The 18,734-nt window shown below is 33.3% G+C and overlaps 1 protein-coding gene across 10 annotated transcripts in view; it reads left to right on the forward strand.

The window, feature by feature from the left end:
• Nucleotides 1-18,734, forward strand: part of LOC134535010 (E3 ubiquitin-protein ligase RBBP6-like) — a 136,628-nt gene that overhangs the window by 75,722 nt on the left and 42,172 nt on the right. For 7 of the 10 annotated variants that reach the window (XM_063373828.1, XM_063373831.1, XM_063373830.1 and 4 more), the window contains 2 exons: nt 1,136-1,327; nt 1,911-2,072. The exons of the other annotated variants lie outside the window; for them this stretch is intronic. In XM_063373828.1, the coding sequence (XP_063229898.1) occupies nt 1,136-1,327; nt 1,911-2,072 (354 nt within the window). The remainder of the gene's footprint in view (nt 1-1,135; nt 1,328-1,910; nt 2,073-18,734) is intronic. 10 annotated transcript variants of the gene reach the window in all.

An 18,734-nucleotide genomic window follows, 5' to 3' on the forward strand; every position in this document is an offset into this window, starting at 1 on the left:
TTTCTCGGGAATACGCTACTCGATTGTCCACTGTTCAAATTATAAACAAGTCGTATTCTAGTGGCCTCGGTAGGCTACATGTAGCCATAAATGGTGATCAGTTTGGTGAAAATAAAAAATATTTTTCCCTGCATAATTAAAGAATGGACGAACGCGTGTACATTTAATATGTTATCAAAATTAAACATAAATTACCACCACACAAATACGTATGTACATTATAGCAGCAAATTCAATATTTTTACGTCTCATTTTTATTGTTCACATTTCGGACATTTTGATCGAGTAAGGTTCGTAAGACTACCACTAGATAGAACTCTGTGGACTAAATTTTTCCATAGAAAGTGAGAATATTTCGTTCCAAATTTAGCAATTGTGATACTAAATGATACGTAGTGATCTTTGATGTGCCAGACTCGTTATTTTTCGTTTATTTACTTTTGACGGTAAAAAGAATTTCGTGTTATTAAGCTGCAAATGTGCTTCAATAAGAAATACGTACATAAAAATGGGTGAAAAACGCGGTAAAAAACGTAAGGCATTATCTGTGCGAGATAACTGGACATTATTGAAAAGATAGACTCCAACCCCACTGTCCCGCACGTGTTAATAGCAAAGGAACTGGGAATTGCAACATCCACATTAAGTACAATACTAAACAAGCTGAACAATCTTCTTTATCAAGCTGCGAAAACGTCACAGAGTATTAAATGCCTGAAAAAAGGATAATACGCCGATGTCCAAGAACCATTAGGTAATAGAAAGTTTGTACATGTATAGTTCATTAAAAATAATATCTGCACTTTCTCATAAAACTGTTGCTTTGAGTATTTCCATTCGTTCTTTTCTTGGCTTAGGCCTATGTGTAGTTAAGATTTTGCTTTTGAATATGTATTGCCAATATAAAAGTTTTCCCAGATATAACGTTTCCCCTCTATAGTGAACATATAAACTACTCCCTTCAGATTCGTTATAACAGGGTTCTACTGTATTTACTTACATATACTCACTCACTCACTCACTCACTCACTCACTCACTCACTCACTCACTCACTCACTCACTCACTCACAATGACATGATTTGGTGGCTGGTTAAATATGCCCGCCTCAACGTGTAATTCCTTCCCATGTGCAGCAAGTCCCGATCCAGATCTTTTTCCCGCTCGCCGCCGCCACCGGGGCGAGGGGTCGTGCATGGCAGCCCGAGGGACCGGGACAGGGACAGAGACAGGAAGCGGGACAGGGAGAGGGAAGTGTCCCCACGACGCAGAGCGAGCCCTCACTTCCGGTCGCCCGCCCCCGCCCGCCAGTCTCCGCCGCCTTCCAGGTGAGTACCCCCTGCTTTCTGAGCTGGCTAGGCCTGTGCCAATATTCACAATTTATAATGTCTATGAGTACCGTATTTACTCGCAGAAGGTTTGCGCCTGTGTATGAGTTGCATGTATAATTTTGGACAAAAAAATCTAATCTTTTTCCTAAGGATCACACCATATATCTGTCTCCAGTAGAATACAAGAGTAGTTATTATGGTCTGTGTTCAGGTTATTGCCTGATATAAACACGGTAATGATGTCCTTCGTCTTTTCCCTCTCCATCCCTATTACAAGGTTTGAGGTTAGTTTTAAAATACTTAAATAAATTTTTAGACTTATGAAAAGTGTGTATGCCTTTTTTCTGTGTTTTTTGATTGGTTTTAATAACCAACCCAGCTAACTAAATTCATATTTAGTCTAGTACTAAGATTTTTTTTTTTTCTATAAGAACTGAAACCATTTGAGAACTGAGGTTCTTGATGTTAAATTGAACGGGAACCGAACCGACCAATAAAAACCAGCTCTACTTTTTAGTACTAGTATTGTAAGCATAGGCTTTATATGAAAGCTATACCATAGTTATTTATTTTTTTGCAGATACCACTCATCATACAAAGATGTACGCACAGAGTTTGAGAACAGCTCCTACTATGAGACGGATTATCAGCAGTACCCTGCGGCTCCGGCGAGCCGCGGCGGCAGGGGTAGCCGCTACCGCAAGGACTACAACAAAGACTATTATGATCAGAGCTACAACAGGTATTGCATACCATCCTTGTTTCTGTTCGTTATTGCGTGGCGCATGTGTGCCTCCTTGTGTTCCCCGGGCCCCGTGGCCGCGTGAGGTCTGGTCTCCCAACTGGCGAGTGTTGCGCTGTAGTTGAGTGGATTCCTAAGGACGTAGGGAATTTGCAAATATTGTATCGATAATGGTCGCAAGAGCCGAGCTCCAACAAAGAATGTTGAAGTGCGAAATAAGGGTAGTTTTTATTTCCATGTGGTAAAGAATTTTTCCTAGTGAAATTTTAAACTTAACTGTATATTTCACACAGAATACTTTACACCTTAACAAAAATCACTTAAAATTACAACACTGTTTCCTTATTGTTGTGATATTTTACTGTTTGTTTTGGAACGTGGTACAAAAATTTGTAATTTGTTTTTGTAGCAGCTGGTGAAATTTATGTGTGCATTAATAAAAAAATTCTAATCAAAATTTCTTATATGGTTTGGTTAGCTCTGAATATATTTTAGCCATAAACAGTATTCATGTTAACGTGGGCTTGGAATCTTATTGTCATATGATTGGAACAGTGCTGGCGGTGCTGTGAATAAATAATGATCTGAATGACCTGCACCAAAGAGGGGTAAAGAATTTATAACTTTAAATTCTTACTTAAAAATTGCTTTCACTTTCATTCATTGATTTGTGAATGATTTGAAAATTTTTGTTGAATAATATTAAAATCAGCATTTGTGCACACAAAATTGATTTACTTTTTGTATTGCAGGAGCTATGTGTAATTATACTTCTATGTAAATTGTTTTGAACATGAAGAGATATGGCCATTTTAGTTGGAAAGACCAGACCTCGTTAATTTAGACTTGGAGCTGTACATACAGTAGTAAATTTAAATTTGAACTTTGTTTTATTTACTCATTGACTTGATGCAAATCATAAATTTTTTGATTTTTTTTATTGATATGAAAGGAATGTAACTTATTAAATATTTTGTTGTACTTGGAAGATGTTAAAATTGTGATATTTTTATGTATTGTTCAATTGTACAGAACTGTAAATGGTGATCAAATATTGTGAACAATATGATAGCAGTTTGTACACTTTACTTTTCTTGTAGTTTGACTATGTAACCAATTTTTATCCTACAGATGTTGTTTTCTTGATTTAATTTGGCAGGCTATTCATTATATAAGTTTTTTTTTATTAATTTTTCAAAGACTATTAAAAAATTTATAACAAATTTTAGTAAATGTACTTCAAGAGACAGTTTTTGTGTTCCAAGACATCAAAAATGTGGGTAAACATATTTCCCCTGCTGAAAATCTAAATGAAAATGTATTTGGGCACTAGTATTTAAGGTTTATTTTGTTATAAAATCCGAGAAGCAAAAAAAAATAGCCAAAGGATGTTTTTTACAGTACTATAATATCCTGTTTTAGATTAGTTTGTCACTTTATTTATATCCTGCCATTATGTTTAAAGTAAGTCCCTTGTAAAAGGCAAAAAAAACTTGATGCTACTTTAAAACAATATACAGCGAAACCCCTAATTTACGTTACCGTTATTTACGTTTTCCCGTTATTTGCACTATATTCTTTAGGTCCAGCTTAGTTCCCATTTAGTCCAATACAATACTTTCATGCAAATTACGTCTCAAAAATCGAATCCATCCCGCTATTTACGTCACGTAACAAACATAAACAACTTGGTGCAATCGCCATAGATGATGTAACTAAAAGAATTGTCCGAGAATAAACATGTGAAACGCGTCAAAGATTGCGTTCATATCGAAAACCACAACAAACACATTACAAGATGGCGATGAAGTTGTGCTGGCTCTATTTGCGCTGCGAGCGCTGTCAATTTTCTGGACGATATTTTAATCACATACACAACTGCATGTTTACATTCTGTGAACATTATGGTAAAGGAAAGTCAACATCCGGTAACGGTAAATAGAATTTGAGAATAACGTGGTAGTAAATAATATGTTAAAAAGTTTTATTTTATTTTGAATTTTTTTTATCAGTGAAGTCTATCGTTTATGGTTACGTAATGGAGAAAAGGCAGCGGCATACGTTTTCAGTGGCGGAAAAATTAAACATAATTGCAAAAGCAGACGAGTTTGTGGGAACACCAGTTGATTTGGCAAAAGAACTTTCAATTCCCATCAGCACACTCAATACGATTTTGAAGAATCGTAATAGCATTGCAGAAAATGCAGCAAAATGCGGGCCAAGTGCAAAAAAACAAAAATACTGTAAAGAATCAAAATTTAAAGAAGTTGAAGATATTCTTGTGGAGTGGTTTGTGGGTGCACGTTCTGCGAATCTGCCAATCAGCGGGTCCATTTTGCGAGAAAAAGCTCATGTGATTGCATCCCGGCTTGGCATTGAAGATTTTACAGCTTCCAATTGATGGCTAGACAGGTTCAAACAACGCCATAATGTTGTTTACAAAGTTGTATGCGGTGAAAGCAAGAGTGTGAATGAAGAGACAGTGGAACACTGGAAGGAAACTCAGCTTAAGGAGAAGCCAGCTATTCTCCGAAAAATATATTTAATGCTGATGAGACTGGATTGTTTTATAGTGTTCTGCCTGACAAAACCTTCACTTTTAAAGGTGAGAAGTGCCATGGAAGAAAGTTAAGTAAGCAACGAATCACTGTACTTTTGTGTACAAATGCTGATGGAAGTGAAAAGTTGCCTCTATGTTATTGGCAATGTTATGAAACCCAGGTGTTTCAAAAACGTACGCACCCTTCCTACCAAGTACACAGCAAACAAAAAGTCATGGATGACGAGTGCACTGTTCCAGAGCCAACTTCATGCACTTGATACCATAATGGGTGTACAAAACAGGAAAATTGTTTTGTTTATTGACCAGTGCCCTGCACGCATGGGCAACATACAGCTTCGTAATACAGAAGTTGTTTTCCTGCGAACTGCACGAGTGAACTACAGCCACTGGACCTAGGTATTATACAGTCGTTCAAGTTCCTGTACCGAAAATACCTGGTCACAAGAGCGGTGACCATGCTTGACAGCGGTAAGGATCCCTCGACAATGAAGATTGATGTATTGACAGCCTTACACTTCACAGCTAGAGCATGGAAAGAGGTCACAGTTACAACGATCCAAAATTGTTTTGCGAAGGCAGGCTTTCTTTTTCCAGAAGCAGGTTGTAGTGCCAGTGAAGATGATGGTGTCACCAACATAGAGGATGTGCCTGAGTATTGCCAACTGTCTCAAAAGGAGTTTTATAAGGACTATGTGGCAATTGACCAGCAGGTAGTTACCTCACAAGTCCAGTGTGTGGAGGACATTATTATCAATAGTGTCATCACCAACTAGCAAGAAGATGATGAAGAAGAAGAAGAGGGGCAAGAAGAACCAGTTCCTACTACAAGAGACGTGCTCGCAGCTCTTCAAACATTGCGCAGTTATATATCATGTTCTGAAGGCAGTGCTAGTTCATTTGATAACTTTTATAATTTGGAGAGGCAAATAATCTCCTTGAACAGCCAGAAAAGCAAGCAGAAGAAAATTTCAGATTTTTTTGTTAGGAAGTAATCAGAAAAACTTTTTGGCTTTCATTCTTTTTTTATTTTGGTCAAATGTGGTAAATTATTAAATACTAGAGTAAAATTTGTTCTTAGTGTGTTTATACCTGCATTATAGTATGTGCAAATAAACACTTTCCAGCTTTTTACACTTTTTTACTTTGTCCCCATGAAAAGTGCAAATAAGGGGTTTTGCTGTATATAATTATGGTTGAACATCTAATTTATGAGTTCTTGGATAGTTATTAGAATTGCATCCAATTTGAAAATTTAAATAACATGTTAAACTTTGCCACTTCACATTCTCATTAATATTTATCTTGTGTAAAGCTAATGAAGAAGGTGAAGCTATCTATATTAGGGTTGTGCGGAATGGATTTTTCAATTCAGTAAATTTTCGGGCTGGAAAGAATTTTTCCCAAGGGAATCAGGACAGGATCAGGAAAAGAATTGAGTGAAATAAACAGTGTTGACTAACTCTATAGAATCAAGGTATTTTCGGACATTCCCTTCATAACATAAAATCATATATCATAGGTCCTTTGGGTATTAGGTGTTCACACTCTAAATTTCGAAACATAAAAAGTTTTAAGTTTTAGTTTGAATGTGGAAATTTAAGGCTCAGTTTGTAGTAAAACTTCGTAAACAGATACAGTCTAAAATATTTGAAGCAAATAACTGCTGTAGTAATATGGCAGTTGGCAACAGTTACTGTGTTTTATCGCATAATCGTCACACATTTTATATTAAAATCAAGTTTGAAAAGTAGGGGTGCTACTTTTATGAAAAAATTTGTTAAGTAAAGTTATTCATTAAAACAAAACTCATTTGTAGAAAGTACATTTATTTAAAAAGTAAAGAATGTATACGCCAAACAATTTAAATTAATAAGTCATGCCTAGGGCCTGGAAAATTTCGGTGTTTTCAGTATGCAAAAAGCGGTACTTTCAAATTAGAAAAGCGGTGGTTTAAAGTTGGTATTTTCGTTATGCAATGGAAATTTTACCGGTATTTTAAATGTTGACTGAATTGTGCAGTTATTGAATATAATAGTTTACATATTTAATAAACAATCCATGTATACTAGGAATAGGCTAATATGCATAATAACAGCCAATTAAATCCAAAACAGTTACACAAAACAGACACGTTGCTATAGATGTTTGCAACTACAAATTTTCTTTTTTTTTTTTGGCTGCCAATGCCACATGCTTAGCCGACTTTAGGTGTTTGTCAATGAAATCTTTTCTATCCCATGAAACTTTACAGTTGCAAAATTTGCACATCACTGTGCTATTGTCAGTACAATAAAACCCATGTTTCTGATACTGATATGCTCGTATTTAATGGAGTGGAGGAACACGGGGTTGCCACTTGAACAAACCCCAGCGCCCAAATGAGAAGAAACTTAGTGTGAACTATACCCCAGATCAATTTTGAGCATCAAAACCATACAGGAACACGGCTTATGTAAAAATAAGGTAATTATGCTGAAACACAAGACTTGGGTTAAAGGATACTTTAACCTTGTGTGGATCAAGTAGAAAACATTCGGCTATAAACGAAAGAAATAAGAACAATGCTATCCTGAAATGCTGTGACATGTTTTTGGAGTAGATAATCACAGCGACAGACCGACAGGATGCGCTCCTGCCCTTGCCGTCAATGATGTTTATTTTGACAGCTCAAGCAATTATCTTTTCCACGTCCCTTCGCAGCGTAAAAAAAAAAGAGAAAAAAAAACACACTGACAGTTTCTCACGCAGAAGGTTGAAATAAGGGAGGGAATGTGTTGAAATATTAGTTGGGTAAGGGGGGGGGGGGAAATTGTTTTTACAAGGTTTGGCTCTGGGAGGGATGAGCCTTGAAGAATTAGCAGGGGATGGGAGAGGTAAGCGTCACGTCATGTATGACGTCAAGCCGCCGGGCGGGTAAGATAACATGACAGCTGAGACGGCTTTTCGTGCGATAGTGGAGGCGCCGAGCTCGTCTAGACACTGCCGCGTGGCCAGTCTAGAGGGGTGGTATCTATTTTTAGACGTCTTTTGTATGCCTGGCTGCTTACAGTACAGCCCTCGCCAAGATGAACGTGAACACATAGAGCCCAACAAAGTGTAACAGACTTGTTTTTCAGCCGATTTTACTCAAATTTTCGACTTTCTCTGCTCAAATTTTTCATGTTTTCTCAAAAAACGGTCATATAAACGGAATGGACGCATCAGAGGGGGTTCGAATCGGCGGGATTCTACTGTAATGGTACTTTTCGGGGATATATTCGCAGTGTAATATAGAAATGTTGTGGTTTTCGCGAATGTACTTAATTTTCGCGTTTTCATGCGAAATTCGCGCGAATTTTCGCAAAATTCGCGATCGCGAAAAATTCCAGGCCCTAGTCATGCCTCATGCAACAAAAACCTTTCCTCAACTTTAAATTGAAAAACAATATCTGTGACCCGAATGCGAGCCTGAATTAATGTATAACTATCATCGTAGTAGATACATACCACGAAAGAGTGCGGGTCATCAAATGTAGTTAACTCGGCACTCGATAGAGAGAGCGCATTGCATGCAATCTGCGAGATATCGATATTTGACTATGTGCGCGCGCTCTATACAATAAGCAACTTCACCAAACATGAATGATGCCAACTAGCCCTGGCTACATTTTTGTAAGTGGTACACCGCGGCTACGCAAACGAACAGATAAAGGTTATAACGTTTAAAAAGTCTTTAAAAGAAAACTTACACATCAGACAACTTCTCTTCACATTATTCCGTTAATTAAATAAGCAAGTGGTAATTTCCGAATAAATATTTCTTTAAAATACATTGTTTTATATGGAAAAAATACCCACACAAAGCGCTTGGAATCTAATAGCGGGACCAGAAACATCATGCTACGTTTACGCGAGATGTTTTTTTATCCAACTTTTGACTGACAGTTATAATATTTTCTAACACTTTTATGATAAAATGAGGTTATCCGATGATGCTGGAAGTTGTTAGATTTGTCTTTGTATAAGAATGATAAATCAGTATTTTTTTGTTAGTGTTCTCTAAATTTATATGGCTAATGTAGTGAATAATAAAAACCCTCCTCATAAATAACTATAAAAAATTGAAAAGGTTTGGTAATTATTTTTTTCTTCCTGACTGGGGGAAAACTTTGGTGATCCAGAAACCTTTCCCAAATTTTGGGATCCCGCACAGCTTTAATCTGTATTTCTGTACGATGCTGCCCTCTATGTAGGTATTTTAGTTCCAACCAGATGCATCAGAAAACATATAAGACACATGCATATGCATAATTGTAGCAGGGTGCTAATAATACTTCCTTGAAAGATAATAATGAATCGAGCAAAAGTGGTGTTTTCTCATGAAAAATTGTGGTAAAGAATACAAAAATTATAAATTTCAATCAGGTTCTCATATTTTTTTCCAGTCTTACAAATCTATTACAGTAAGTTTTTTTACTTAAAAATAATACATAATTATTTAGGTTTTATTTGCTGAAACAAATACATTAATCTCAATGCCATTGCTAACTATAGGCATATTTCCAATATCACAATCAGTTTCAGCTTACACTTTTGTCACTATCTTGAGGTTTTATTACAATCGTTATTTGAATTTTTCAGTTATTTTAATCAGTTACAGAATTTTTTTATTTTAATTCATAGTTCATGGAAAATTGTTTAGCCGGTATCTAGAAAGATGCAAGTTGAGGACACATTCTGCTACTTATTATTGCTTTATATATTCCTTGGTATGTAATTCATTGTATTTTAAACTTTCCACAGCATTTTTGATAGTTTTTTAATAAACTGATGTTAATGTGGACTTAAATAATAAATTTTAATGAAGCTACTGTATGTACAGGTCTGTTTTACAAATACTTAAGTACCTAAGTCCTAGTATTTATTTTATATAATTTTGTATATGTTTAATGCTCAAATTTTTCAATCTTTTAAGTTTTTGTTGATTTTTCATTAGTTTAATACTGTTAAGGTTATTTATAGTAATAATAAAATCTAACTGTAAATTGGTGTTAAAATGTAATTCTGTTGATTGTTAATTGATTGTTTTTGTTCTTAAAATACAAACAAAGGTGGGTGGCAAGTGCTACCAATCAAGTTTAGTGTTTCCTGACATTTCTTTTGAAAATTTGGGCATGTTACTAATAACTTTAATATAACTGTGATATTTTTATGCTGTGATACATTTGAAGACTGACAGAATGTGCCTAGGTTTAATCATCTTGTTGCATTGTACACTAAAATTAATTTATTTGCATATTATTACTAATGAATTAAGAGGTTGGTATACTGTATGATGCAGCAATAATTTTGTTATGAAGTGTACCAAAAATGATATTTTTGTGCATGTCTTACTTGAATTTATGTAGTAAGAAAATTTATGAGACCTTTACCTGATTTAATGTTTGAAAAGTTGTGAACTACTGTATGCTGGCATTTGATCTATATGAAGGAAGTGTATGCCAACTGAAAAGTATTATAGAAAAATAATTTTAATATCTTTTGTTTTATGCTGTTGTTTTGAAAGCCACTGCCGCATTATATGCATCATGCTATTTCGCCTTTATTCATGTTAGTGATTTGAATGTGTAAGTTGTAATAATAGTTTTTGGATACAGTTGTGAAAAGTATGTGCACAATTATTCTGGTTGCTTAATGTTGTGCAATAAAATCACTGCATTGTAGATGCTAGTGTTAAAGACAATTTTTTTTATTATAATGGAGCTTATAGGAAATAGCATCTGCGAATTTGATTGTGATTAGGCCTTAAAGTATGTATGTTTGTTTGTAGTGGTTGATCTACCTTAATCACTTCTGAGGCAGTACCAGGAGCCAATAATCAACTGGCTGGTATTTAAAATTAAGGAATCACACATACACACACAAATTTTTTTTGTGTCTTCTTCACAGTCTTTGCCGCAGAACTTTTCAGTGGTAAAAATGGATGGTTAAGAGACGGTGTTCTTAAAAACTGACTTAAAACGTGTAACTGCCCCCTTGCACTATCATGGCTAGGAACTGTATGCAGTGCAATTCTTTCCTGCATCTCATTGGTCACGATCATAGCCTCCTGAAACCTCCAATTAGTCTTGCATGCAAAGTTGACAGCGGCCTTTCGCCTTCTTGGGTAAGTGATATCCGTGGTTCGCGGTAACTCATCATTAATATTAAAACAATCAGCCTTCTGGTCAAGAATGCTTCTACACTACAGTCAACTTTAGAAGATTGCTCATAGTCATAGTCATACAATAAAATTAAGTATAGACATAGGTTTTCACTTTTCATGAAATTCTGTATCTAATGATAAAATCATCTTCACTGTTGAAATTCCAATGAGGATACCAAATTATTATGTATTACAAAATATAAAATTTTAATAGTAAGAATGAGAATTTTTTAACATCATGTAAAACATACATAGGGGGAAAAAATAATGGGATTATGGAGTGTAGTGCGTTATGGAAAATTAGATAATTAACACTGAAGTGAAAGATTGGCTAGATGAAGTCAGCTACAATAACTAATCATAAAATGTTTGTTAAAATATTTAAATTTAAACACATTTTCTGCTAGTTTCCTCTGAAATGGGGAACCGTTATTTATGTTTGTTAATTTACATTTTAGTTTGTTTTAATGTTTGAAATGCCACAAAAAGTCCATGTTCTGAATTGTCCTCACAATTTTTTCTGCCTCTGTTTTACAAGACTAGTGAAATTCCTGAATACGTGTTGCTTCTTTAGAATGCCAAGTACTGTTCATGTTTTTGATTATGCGTCCCTTTAAAGAATATTAATGAGTTACTCTTATCATGGAACGTTGGTAAACGACAAAAACATTGTTAGCAATTGAATATTTGTTATTTCAAAATGTCAGTATTTAAAGTCAAATTAATTACGAATAATAAACTATTCACTTTCATTCGAAAATTCAAATAATCTCACCGCCCTATTGTTTACACGTGTTACTTTATTTTTGTTTTAAAAAGCCCCGAGTGATAGAGAATAAAGTATTGTTATTCATTAGAGATAAATTGGCATGGATAATGGAAATATTGTTTGAATTGCTATCAGATTCCAATCAAAGTCTATTGTGTAGTGGAAAATGTTACTGTTGTGATGTTTACTACAAGTGTACAACCAAGAATAGGTTACACACACATGCCTCTAGTATGTGCATGAATGTATTGCTCTAAAAAATAAATACCATATGTTAGCTGGTCATACGGAGGGATGTAAATTGTGTTTATTTCATTTGTTGTAGACAGGAGTTGCTATTTTTATTTAATAAGAGTTCATTCCCAGTAAGTACACAGAATTCATATATGTAGTGTGTACTGTAGTTAAAGTTGGTAGTAATTGTCTTTTTATGTATCTATGTTTTATTTTATTTATTTTGGTTTCTGTATTATTTTCACAACTTTTCAAGCAAAGTTTAAAACTAATATCAAGTCTGAATTTTTATTTTATTTTATGAATTTTCATTGACAATTATTTTACTGCAAAAAAATTTAGCAAATGATTTTATTTAAATTTGTTTGATGAATTTTTCTACATTGGAAGCATTGAATGGGTGAACTTTTTTTCACATATCTTTTGTTTAATCCCAGTGAATTTTACTGTGTTAATTTATCTGATATATTAATTTTTATATTGTGCTATATGACTAGCAGCGTGCTTATTTTTTAACCATGTTGTTACATTACTATTACAATTCTTGATCTATTTTGACAGTGTGAAAGTGAAATTCTTGAAACCTGGAGGAAAATTTTTAGCAGCAAATAACATCAATAATATTTGCTACTTAAATTTTTTTTTTGATATTTGAAAAACATAAATATTAATGCATTTTTCATACTTAATAACTTTTTTTCAGAACTACTAATATGTATGTTGACGTAGATATTTATAATCTAATACTACAGTTTAAACATTTTAGCTCTTAAAATTTCAGGTTGTTTGTCTGTCTGTTAAAAAGTTGAGTGTATTCAATTCTTATATTTTTTACACTTATTGCACATGAACAAGTAGGGATGTTTGACTGTTTAAAAAAAAAAAAAATTTGGAATTGAATAATGTTTTACGCTTACTACTCTTATTCAACAAACAATTTTTCTTTTGAATTTTCCCCCCTTCAGTTGAAATAATTATGACTACGAGTAATTTAAATGAATTAGTGAAGATTCAGCCTTTACAAAATATGTGCCTTGTGTTGATTAGTATAAATACATATTTACAAATAATATTGACTGAGAAAATAGTTGCATCTGTTTAATATTTTTTGATTGAAATTTCAAAATGTAAAATTTTACTTGGTACCTTTGTTTCTAATAATAGTTGTGGACATCATTGTGTTTCACTTAAATGTTATTCCCAGGGTGGCCACTAATCTTGAATTTCAGGAAAAGCGGTAAATATGCAAGAATTTTCATAGCCGGGGAATAAACCTGGATTTATGCTCAAATTTCTTGTCGCCGGGAATGTCATCCATCACTCACAGACAATATGCCTGCTAGTTTTACAGGTTGTGTGAAACCAAGACTTTTAATAATGGTATTGCATTTCAATGTGACATAAAACCATTAATAGTTTTTTTTCTTCTCCAGTTTGATAATTGGTGCAGTTCTGCATTAAAGTTGTTTTTTCAAATTTTTTTAAATTTTAACGACCACAGCCACAGCCATATTAAATATGGTGGCTGGATACCAAAAAATTTATTACCTTTATTGTCCTTGTCCTTGTGCATTCGCATCAACATGGCGGTGTTGTTATTTTACTGGAGGTTTTAGGCTTAGATAAAGAGTGAATATGATTTTATATATATACAAAGGACACTGAACTTATTGAGACATTGTTTACGAAATGCTAATTTTACCTAATTACTTTTTATTTTAATTTTCTGTTGATTGAATGTCGTGGACAGCTTCCCACCAATTTTATGGTATATGACGTCAAAAGGCCCAAAAATTTTTCTTATATTTTAGTTCGTACAGACGAGCAACTACAGTGGAAAATATTTGTAGATTTGAAAATTGTAATTTCACAAGAATGCTGTTCAGAAGAAAATTATACTTATTCTGTGCATGATGGTCAAGTTGAGAAGTTTATCTTATCTCATGTGTCAATTATGACAATTATAATATAGTAGGTTACGATTTTGCATGGGGAAAATGTAAGTAAATTTATTTCCTATCACAAATTGTTTATTACATACTTAATTGACTTTTAATAGACTGATAAAAACATATTTTATCACCATTTACATTCAAGAGTTCAAACAATTTTTTTGTCTGCTTAAAAGATTTAAAGCCCTGATATGATAGGACGATCCTCAGACTTGACGCTACTGGATTCTTAAAATTTATTGGATGTGAAGTCACTCTGGCCTGCTTTATGTGTCGAGATGGCCAACTTTAATCGTGGGGGTGTACAAAGGTGCAATAAACACTGTTCGGGTTCATTGAAAATATATATTACATGAAATCAAACATACTAACAAGCAAAGTATTTTGTCTAGTTAAAACATGCTCACTCATAGACTTTGGATGGTTGAAAATGTGTTTGAGAGTATAAACAAGAGGGTTGCGTCACATATTTTTTACCTTTTTTATTCTTTGATTACGTTATATTTAAATATGATAGAAGTTATGGTTGTACTTTTTAATATTTTTTATTTATAAAATGTGCCTTACAAACGCTGGCTGAACACTCGAGTGTTGTCTGAGGTATGTAATATAAACAGCTGAACTATACTTATTGGGCTAAAGTAAATTCACAATGAAGAAAGTGAACAGCCATTAAGGAAAGTGCAAAATATTGTTTGTTAATTCATTACATTATTAATTTGTTGCAGTGTATTCAATGCTACAGTCATTGCCATTGTGTGTGCTCATAAATAAAATTTCATGTAAATGAAAAAAAGTGCTACTTTGAATCTATCATTGCGCTCCTACAAATCGCGCTGTAATTTATTGGCCTCGTTACTTGAAAACCTTGCAAATCAAACAGCTTTTACTTTGAGGGGCAGGTGTACATGTTTATGTATACATTCCAACCATTAAAGTTCCATAACTGTGAGTGGGTAAATCACAAATATAAATAAATATACCTGTTGAAAATATCTTTGCACATTCAGAATTTAGTTGCAATTGACCAAAGTGGCTTATTCGTTGAGAAGAGGAAGCTTGTTTTAGTTACCGTGTTTTCTCGCATAATCGTCGCACATTTTATTCCAAAATCAAGTTTGATAAGTAATGATGCGATGATTTTTCGGAAAAGAAAATTTTTTTTGTTAGATAAAGTATTCATAAAAACAAAACCCATTCACCGAAAGTACGTTTATTTACAAAGTGAAGTATAAAAGAGTACGCCAAACAATTTAACTTAATAAGAAATGCAACAAAAACCTTTCTTCAACTTTAAATAGAAAAAAAAAAAAATCTGTGATCCAAATGCAAACCGAACGAACGCGTAACTACCATAGTAAACGCAGCGAAAGAGTGCGGACTATCAAATGTAGTTTACTCGGTACCGGTTAGAGAGCGCGCTTTGCATGCAATCGGCGAGATATCGATATTCTACTATGTGTGCGCGCTCTATACGGGAAGCAAAATAACCAAAAAGTAATGATTGCAACGAGCGCTGGCTAAATTTTTGTAAGCGGTACACCGCGGCGAAGCAGACGAACAGATGAAGGTTATAACGTTTAAAAAGTCTTTCAAAGAAAATTTACACTTCAGACAGCTTTGTATTTCCGTTATTAAATAAGTACGCAGTAATTTCTGAATAAATGTTATATTTATACCTTTATATACATTGTTTGATATGGAAAGATACCTACAATCGACGAGATATCGATATTCGACTACATGTGCGCGCTCTATACAGGAAGCAACATAACCAAACTGTAATGATTGCAACGAGCGCTGGCTACATTTTTGTAAGCGGTACACTGCGGCGACGCAGACAAACAATGAAGGTTAAAACGTTTAAAAAGTCTTTAAAAGAAAATTTACACATCAGACAGCTTCGTATTACCGTTATTTAAATACGTACACGGTAATTTCTGAATAAATATTATATTTATACTTTAAAATACATTGTTTTATATGAAAAAGATACCTACATAAAGCGCTCGGCATCTAATAGCGGGACCAAAAACATCATGCGACCTTTACGCGAGAGGTTTTTTTTTATCAACATTTTGACGCCCTAAAATATGGGTGCGACAATTATGTGAGTGCGACAATTATGCGAGTGCGACAATTATGCGAGTGCGACAATTATGCGCTAAAAGAGGGTAGTTTTGTCAAAGCCAAAAGAAAGTTAATTTTTAAATTCTGCATTATAATCTTTGAAATGATCATCACAATGCATATGTTAAAATATTAACATGCTGTCGATAATTCCTATATGTAATTTTTATTTGCTCATACTGTAATGACTTGATGTAAGGTTTTGGACATACGCCATTGCTAAGAACTTTTTCTGTTGAAGAAAAACTAATAATTAAAATAAATAAATAAAAATACCCAAAAAAAGACAAAAAACACACAAAATTAAGCAAACAATTGCTGTTGTCAATAAGGATATGAACACCACAAAATATTCCGAAACAGGAATATGGTCAACAAACAAAGAAAAACAAAGAAAATTGTACTAAGAGAACGAAAAAATCCCCACAAATGATGACAACACAAAAATATTGAAACCCAAAATAATTCAGCACAACAGTTGAAGCGAGACAAAAAACACGACAAAACGAAAAGACAAACAAATACAATAGTTTTACCAAAACAGAAACAAGCGACATTTCGGGAACTGCTATCTGCTCCCGTCCTCAGCCAGAGATGCACATGGTACAGAAACACAGGTGCGACTGACTGCAATGTTCATCTTGTTTCCAAAAGTATTTGCCTTTGAAATTAATTTGCACGATTTGTGGAAATTTACATGTAATGTAAAAATTTGCAGTTGTCAATACTTTTTAACATTTTATTTATTTTAACATGTCTTATTTGTACATATTAAGTTGAAACCTCATGAATGATAAAATTTTGTGTTTTTATTTTTTAGTTATCCTTTTAGATAATTTCTTCAAATTTTTAATTTATACCTATGAGTTTGTAACTAATGAAAGTTAATCAAGAGTCTTGACACCAAAAAAGTAAACTTCAAACATCCCTAAAAATGGTATTTCAACTTTCCAAAGTTCTAGTTTGTATGTTTTCAAGACTACTTTCCTGTTGATATTATTAAATGAAAATTTTTCTCACTAATTAATTTATGCTTTTTTTTTGTAACCAGTATCTGTATACTATTCAAATAAAAGTTTTGGGTGCTGTTATTTCTTTCACTCAATACTTGTTCTCAGACTTTTTCTGAAGTTTTTAAACAATGTTCATGTGCAATAATAATCTCTATCTCAGGTGCCGAACTTGGAGTGGCTTCATTCTTTTTATAGTTTTCATCAATTTCAAAAATTATTATTTTTTGTAACATTAAGTTTATTTAAAAATTTGTTTGCTTATTATTTGTTACCAAGTAGTTTTTTTCTAGGTTTGCCTCTTGTAATGTAGTTGTCTTTATGTTTTTAAATCAAATAAAAGTTATTTCATAATTTAAAATTCAGAATCTGAATGCTATAATTGGTACAACTACATTTTAAGATGATAATCATAGGCTGTAATAAATCAAAGCAAAAATTCAGTGTTAATATTTGTGCAGTTATGTGATAATTATTACAGACTTGTAATGTACCTGATGCCTTGATTCTGTATTTTCTTGCATGAAAGAAGAAATGGGTTTATTTATGTTTATTTGTAATGTTTATTGTCCAGGACTTTGTGTTACACTTTAATTTCTGGCATATAAGATGAGACAGCGTATAATTATGAGATCATCTTTTTGGTAATAAAATTAAAAATATTATTTTAATATTTACTCTTTCATATAACATATGAGGCCTTTGAAACTTTTAGACCAGTACCTAGTTCAAAACAAAATGGGAAGATTAGTTTTAACTACCTTGGTTTTGAATTCTGCAGCAAAGAAAAAGAGACCATATCATAGAGTAAAGCATGACAGATACGTGGAGGTGTTCAGTATGGATACAAGCAGGATTGGCTGATTTAAACCACGGTAGACCTAGGTTTAAATCAAGTGATTTTTATAAATAAAATAATTTTCAATGTTTTATTAAATAAAATATTTTAAAAATTTTAATGGGAAGTCTTATTCCACTCTAATAACAGTTTTCTCATTAATGTTTCTTGTGATATACAGGAACAAATAATTATATACTAATCAAGATCTCATCATTTAAATTATCTGAATAAGTTGTGCATTATACCCAGCTAAATACTACTCTAAAATTAAATTATTTAGTAAATTTTAGTCAAAAGTAAAAAGAGGAGATAAATAAATTTATTATTTAAAAAAATTCCTATTTTGTGGGAAATCCCTGACTACTGTAAATCCCTTTTCGTAGGGAAATACCCATTATATGGAGAATACTCTTCCTGTGGGTAAATACTTTTTTTTTTGCCAAGTCTCAGTCAAATGTGCAGATTTACTCGACTTGAGTACTTTGATGTTATAACTTTTCTGGTTCAACATGAGGGCAGAAAGTGGGTTGTCTGTAAAGTTGGTTTACGGACGATAATTTTTCGTGATAACGTTTAAGAAAACATTGATGAAAAATTGCATACTTTTTAATTTTCAAATATTATTTACAGTTTTTGCAAATTTAATTTAAATAATTTGTTTAAATATAATCACGAACAATTAGTTAAAAAGCCCGCTTTAACCTGTTTGATTTTATAGAAGATTTGTCGCACGGTGGTTGGCCGGTTCTTGCATGCTCGGCTCAGGCGGAACATGACAATGACACAATGAGTCATGCTTTTTCGTGCATGCAGCCAGCGTTCATCGATTTATAAGACGTTATCACGTCAAAAAACCTGGTTAAAACAAAAAAAACCTGGTTGTTTAGTTTTTTTTTTCAACCCTGGATACAAGGATGAAAAACACTCCAGCTAGTCTTGATTCTCTGAATATCTGTTTCTCCATCCGTCTTCCTGCAAC

The sequence above is a fragment of the Bacillus rossius genome, chromosome 8 (genome assembly GCF_032445375.1).
Source record: "Bacillus rossius redtenbacheri isolate Brsri chromosome 8, Brsri_v3, whole genome shotgun sequence".
NCBI lineage: Eukaryota > Metazoa > Arthropoda > Insecta > Phasmatodea > Bacillidae > Bacillus > Bacillus rossius.